This window comes from Nicotiana tomentosiformis, chromosome 8 (genome assembly GCF_000390325.3).
Source record: "Nicotiana tomentosiformis chromosome 8, ASM39032v3, whole genome shotgun sequence".
Classification (NCBI taxonomy): domain Eukaryota; kingdom Viridiplantae; phylum Streptophyta; class Magnoliopsida; order Solanales; family Solanaceae; genus Nicotiana; species Nicotiana tomentosiformis.
This window is the reverse complement of record NC_090819.1, coordinates 26,470,750-26,477,490: the sequence shown is the minus strand read 5'-3', so window position 1 is coordinate 26,477,490 and position 6,741 is coordinate 26,470,750. Positions and strand designations below refer to the sequence as shown.

The 6,741-nt window shown below is 35.2% G+C and overlaps 1 protein-coding gene across 1 annotated transcript; it reads left to right on the top strand.

The window, feature by feature from the left end:
* Positions 1-3,460: 3,460 nt before the first annotated feature.
* LOC104096184 (elicitor-responsive protein 3-like) lies at positions 3,461-6,415 on the top strand. Its single transcript, XM_009602511.3, has 5 exons — positions 3,461-3,622; positions 4,278-4,343; positions 4,463-4,589; positions 4,715-4,829; positions 5,334-6,415. Exons 1-5 carry the CDS (start codon positions 3,556-3,558, stop codon positions 5,772-5,774), a joined length of 816 nt encoding a protein of 271 aa, XP_009600806.1. The 5' UTR covers positions 3,461-3,555; the 3' UTR covers positions 5,775-6,415.
* Positions 6,416-6,741: the final 326 nt, after the last annotated feature.

Sequence of the window (6,741 nt, the reverse complement as noted above, 5' to 3'; positions counted from 1 at the left end):
AACCATTTTGGCATTTGATATGCAATCTTGCCTTACACTGAATATGATGTAGCGTTTTCCATTACTCTTGATTTTCCAAAAAAATATTGGATGGCAAACTCGAGCAGCGTGATGGATGTGGTGGATCCAAAAATTTTAAATTATGAGTGCTCAACTATCTTTAATTTGAAAAGTGCTATTTCAACTAGGTGCTCAGTTCATATATTTATATAAATTATAATTTTTTTCTTTATAAGTAATAGTAGTTATCTCCAATGCAATGGGTCAGTCAATAGGTGGATGCTGGTACACAAGTCCTTGGTGTCGTCAAATCCTTTTTACACACTGGATGCAACCTTTTTTTCCCCATATTCTGGATGTAGCATACTCATACCTCTTAATTTTAAAAAATACGACTTGGCAACTCCAGCAAAAGGTCAAAGCTATTGGTGGAAGGGAAGGGGGGGGGGGGGTCATTGGCTTGGGGTCTAGGTGCAAAGTTCAATTGATAACGTTGTTGGTATTATTTAGGTTGGCATTGAGGTCGAAATTGAGTCTGGTAAGCTGCGGTAACTTTTCTAAGTGTCCTGTAATATGATCATTATTTTGTCAAATAGAGTCCATCTCACATAAGTATAAGTATCTTTGCAAAGTATAGACTTTGTTGGCAATATTCTTTGGGACTCAAAAATATTGCATTGTGTGTTGGACATCATTTGCACAAGTTGTATCTCTTCTTTTACACCTAAGAGGTCAAGACTTTTTTGCCTATAAAAGGGAAGGCCATTAGTTCATTTTATACACACCAACAAGACTTGTCTTCAATTCTTGTTTCTTTCTTTCTTCCTTTATTAAGAGTGTTTTGTATGAGAGTTAGTGTTGGGAAGCACTTGTGTGAACCCTTTCTTTGGAGTGATCTTGTGAGGTTATTCCTTTAGGGTATTTGAGATTAATTAGAGTATTTACTCTAATTTTGTACTCTCTTTTGTACTCTTATTGTTATAGTAAATTGCCCCTCTCCGCTTGTGGACGTAGGTCACTTTGACCGAACCACGTTAAATTTGTGTCTTCTTTATCTACTTTAATTGTCGTTATTATCAACTTCCATTGTCTTTGTTATTGCCATTATACCGTTGTTTGGCTATATTCCACAATATCCGGGTTCCCGATCCTAACAAATTGGTATCAGAGCCGGATCTAACCGGTTAGTTTCAATAGCCAAAATGACTCTAACAAAGACCTATGTTGAGAAATTTGACCGAAGTACAAACTTCGGAATGTGGCAATTAAAGATGGAAGCTATCCTAATTCAGGATGGCTTAGACTTGGCGTTGCAAGGAAAGGAGAAGAAGCCGGATAAAATGACGGACGAGAAATTTGCCATCATAGACAAAAAGGTAAAAGTAGGTATCATTTTAAATCTCTCAAATGAGGTTTTACGTGAAGTTTCTGTAGAAACCACAGCTAAAGGCATGTGAAAAAAATTAAAAACCATATATATGAAGAGAACGGTAGAAAATAGACTTTACCTGAAGTATAAGCTTTATACAATTCGTATGGGTGAAGGTACATCTATTCTCTCTCATCTTGACATATTTGATTCCATTCTTATGGATTTGAGTAATATAGATGCTGAAATTAAAGATGAGGATCAAGCCGTGTTACTGCTTTGTTCTCTACCCCCATCTTTTAAACATATAAGAGATACTATGCTTTATGCAAAGGATAATATCTCTTATAAGGATATTAAATCTATCTTAAAATCAAAGGAACAGATAGATAGTGATATTACTGGGGAAGCCAGTGGAACTCAAGCGGAAGTTGGCTTGTTTATTAGGGGCAAATCCGACTCCATATTCAGATACAATAATTTACAGTGTCGCTATTGTCATAAGAAAGGTCACATTATCTCCGAATGCTATAAGCTGAAAAATAAAGAAAAGCATAAGGAAAGAAAAACTGAACACAAAAATACGGACACCGCCGAAGCTAGTGTAGCAACTGATGAGATTGAGGGAACTATATTTTTAGCAATTGAAACTAGTTTCAGATTAGACAATGAGTGGATTTTAGATTCCGGTTGTTCATATCATATGTGTCATAGCAGGGACTTGTTTTCTACATATGATTCAGTTGCAGGTGGAGTTGTCCAATTGGGTAACAATGTTACTTGTAACGTTATTGGAAAAGGTACAATTCGGGTCAGAATGCACGATGATGTGGTGAGAACTCTCACTGATGTTAGATATGTTCCTGAGTTGAAGAAAAATCTCATCTCTTTAGGCACTTTAGAATCCCTTGGGTGCAAATTCACTAGTGAAGGTGGAGTTCTGAAAATTTTTCAAGGTGCTCGTTTGATCATGAAAGCACACAGATCTGGTTCGTTGTATACTTTATTGGGATCCACTGTTATAGGCCCTACTACAGTTTCGGTATCAAATAATTTGTCTGATTTTGATGGCATTAAATTTTGACATATGCCCATTGGGGCTTTTGCGGAGAGGTGGAGCAAATTTACTATATCATCCAAAATTAGGCCAAGGTGGAGATTTGTAATATGGCCATTATTTTGTCAAATGGAGTCCATCTCACATAAGCATAAGTATCTTTGCAAAGTGTAGACTTTGTTGGCAATATTCTTTGGGACCCAAAAATATTGCATTGTGTGTTGGACATCATTTGCACAAGTTGTATCTCTTCTTTTACACCTAAGAGGTCAAGACTTTTTTGCCTATAAAAGGGAAGACCATTAGTTCATTTTATACACACCAACAAGACTTGTCTTCAATTCTTGTTTCTTCCTTTCTTCCTTTATTAAGAGTGTTTTGTATGAGAGTTAGTGTTGGGAAGCACTTGTGTGAACCCTTTCTTTGGAGTGATCTTGTGAGGTTATTCCCTTAGGGTATTTGGGATTAATTAGAGTATTTACTCTAATTTTGTACTCTCTTTTGTACTCTTATTGTTATAGTAAATTGTCCCTCTCCGATTGTGGACGTAGGTCACTTTGACCGAACCACGTTAAATTTGTGTCTTCTTTATCTACTTTAATTGTCGTTGTTATCAAGTTCCATTGTCTTTGTTATTGCCATTATACCGTTGTTTGATTATATTCCGTAATACCCGAGTTCCCGATCCTAACATGTCCGGTATACTTTTGGCACGACTAATTCGGATTCTTATCCTATAAGACCCACTAAAACGCTGGGAAGCACTTTATCGAAAGGTTTTACATACAAAGCTCGAGGAAGAGGCTCGTGATTAAGGGTGAAGGAATTTCATATATGTGTTTGATAATTGTAAACTATGGTATTTGATTGTTATTGAAAAGTCAATTTTTGTTTCTACTAAAATTTGAAAAGTTATCAGTTTTTACTACAACCTTTAAATATTTGTCAAATATTCTTTGCTAACAGAACGACCACGTGGATTGTAGTGATTGGGGTAGTTAATTATAAATTGAGCATTGAGCTGGTCTAAGGGGCACCATTCAAAAACAGAAAATAGGTCTGAATTGAAGCTTTTACATCTTTCCACTATCTTGTTCTGTTTCTGTCAAAGTAATTCGATCCAAAAAAGATGCCAACTGGAACGCTTGAAGTTATTCTTGGAAATGCCAAAGGCCTTGAAGACCAAAATTGGCTCAGTATGATTCCTCATAAACACCATTTTTATTCTATTTATCCTGATTGCTAAGAGGAAGGGGAATATGGTGTTTGAGCCAGGGGTGAATGTTGCGTAATTCCGATGGGTTCGATTGAACCTATAACTTTTGACGCGGTGTATAATTTATGTGTAAAAATCTATTAAAAATTGCAACGAGGGGATATAAACCCATAACATTAAAAATATAACGAGTTTAATATTATAAATCTTGAAAGCTGAATTCATAGAGTTTAAATTCTAGAATCGCTTATATTTTCACATAATCATATAAAAAATTTGGAAGATAAAACGAACAGTTGTTCTCCTTCACCTTTGGCCACTCAAATGATACAGGTCTAGATTGTGGTGACATTGTTTAGATCTTAATTTTATATGTGCAAATATATAATGTATATATGTATGTATATACACCGTACGTACATGTATATAATAATAAATCTCATTAACGAATTGCAAGTTGCAACTTCAGCTACTTTAATTATCATGTCCTTTACAGCAAGCAGCCTATTTTTATCCATGCAACTTTGATTTGTCCTTTAATTTTGGTAGACATACAAATGTCCTTTATTTTCTAGGTTACTAATCCATCAATATCTTTATTAAATGAATTTGATTGATTTTTCGAATTTCAACAGCTAGTATGAATCCTTATGTTGTCATCACCTGCCGGACTCAAGAGAAGGAAAGTAGTGTTGCATCAGGTGTGTTATTTATTACTTGAATTAAAACATGAATGTTACATATCTCTATGGTATATTCAGATTGAATATTATCCAATCTATTAACATAGAACAAATATCTCAATATTAATTGGCTATAGGTGAAGGATCTGAACCTGAATGGAATGAGACTTTCCTTTTCACCATTAGTCAGGGTGTCGAAGAGATCACCCTCAGGATTATGGACAAAGATACTTTCAGTTCGGATGATTTTGTTGGAGAAGCAACGTTAATAATCTTTCTTATTCTTTTTCCTCTCATATGAATTTTTTTTTTTTTTTTTGACATTAATGTTATAAATCTAATTGTAAATATTTTTGGTCTATATTTTGTGGTTTTGTTAATTGAAACAGAATTTCCTTACATGAAGTGTTTCGTGAACGAGAAGTGCCAACGCGCTCTTACAATGTTGTCAAAGATGAAGAATATTGTGGAGAGATAAAACTTGGCCTCACTTTCACTGCTGAGGTAAGATTATTATGTGACAAGAGTTTAACTTATACATACCATAGTATCAAATATTTTTACGCTATCAGACTATCGAAAAGATATCTACGGATAATTCGTCATAAAAAGTAAGATTGTAATTTTGAAAATAAGATAAGTTATTTGCTACAACATCATAAAAAGCGAAATTGTAATTTTAAAAATAAGATACATGTAAAGGCAATCGATAGTGTAGTTTCTTTAACTATTAATGAATATAAGTTAAACTCACATGACAAAAACAATCTTGAGAGTATGATTATACAAGAAGTTTAACTTCTATATATCGGAAGTGAAAAATAAAATTTACTATTCGATCACCTAAAATATAACTACAAATGAATCTATATATAGTAAGTGTGATCTGCAAAATAAGACAAGTAATCTGTTATAACGAGATAATATATAATAATTAATTGTGTAAAATGTTTACACAATCAGTGCATTTAAGCTAAAAAAGCTAAAAAATATTTTCTTAACTTGCAGTCGAATTCTGAAAGAGGATGTGATGAAGAAGGCTATGGCGGACGTAGACAATCACGCGATGACTACAGGGGAAGTGATGAAGATAACAATGGAGGACATAGAAAATCGCGCGACGACTTCAGTGGAAGTGATGAAAATAATCATGGTGGACATAGAAAATCGCGTGATAACTCCATTGTAGAAGATAATCATGGTGGACGTAGAAAATCGCGCGACGACTACAATGGAAGTAATGAGGATAATCATAGTGGACGTAGAAAATCATGTGATGATTACAGTGGAAGTGATGATGATAATCATGGTGGACGTCGAAAATCGCGCGATAATTATAGTGGAAGTAATGAAGATAATCATAGTGGACGTAGAAAATCGCGCGAAGACTACATCGGAAGTAATGAATATAACTATGGTGGATATAGAGAATCACGCGATGACTACTAATCCCGGGAGTTGAGTTTATTTAGTGCTCATTTGGTTACAGAAAATAATCCTAGTGATAATAAACTCTGCATCAATTGTTTGTTGTTTGTTACATTCCTCAACCTTCTTTTTGTCTATATCAACCTGAGGTGTTGCCAATGGCTTGGTCTCCTTAGCCTTGTCATCATTCTTCCAAGTAAATAGGCTTGTTGTGTTTCTAGGTTTCTTTAGGGATGGAAACAGGACGGGGCAGAGCGCACGGGTAGGGGTTAAATCTTCCCCTACTAAGGTTTTGCCATGTCATGCCATGCCCAGTTTAACTCACTGTTTTATTTAGATCCAACCCTGCCCTACCTCGTTTACCATGCTCTGTCTTGCCCCATTTAGCCCCTCATTTATGTGTTCTTTATTTTTGTTCCACGTGGAAGATGAAGAAGTATATTGGCTCTTTGCCTTGAGTTGCCTCTCAAATTTTATGGTCAAATCGAGCAAGATCTCCATGTTGTCATAGGGGTATAACTCTACCATATTGGCAATGTTCTTGTTCAATCTGTTTTTAATTTTTGTCTCTGTATGTAGAATATATGTGCCAATTATATTGTAATTATTAGATTATTCTAAATGAAATTCCTCATGGAATAGAGATACTGTTATTTGCAAAAGAGCCATTGATCATATTATGTTTGTCAATTGTCATATATAATTTATTCTTACTGATGCCTTTAAATTTCACAAGTATATACAATAACAACAATCTAGTATAATTTTACTAGTGGGGTCTGGGGAGGGTAGTGTGTACGCAGACCTTATCCCTACCCTGGGATAGAGAGGCTGTTTTCGATAGACCCTCGGCTCCCTCCCTCCAAAAACTCTACAACTTGCTCTTGGGTGACTCGAACTCACAATATCTTGGTTGAATGTGAAGGGTGCTCACCACTAGCGCAACACGCTCACGAGCGTGGCCATTAAAAAGGAAAAATCGTTGTGG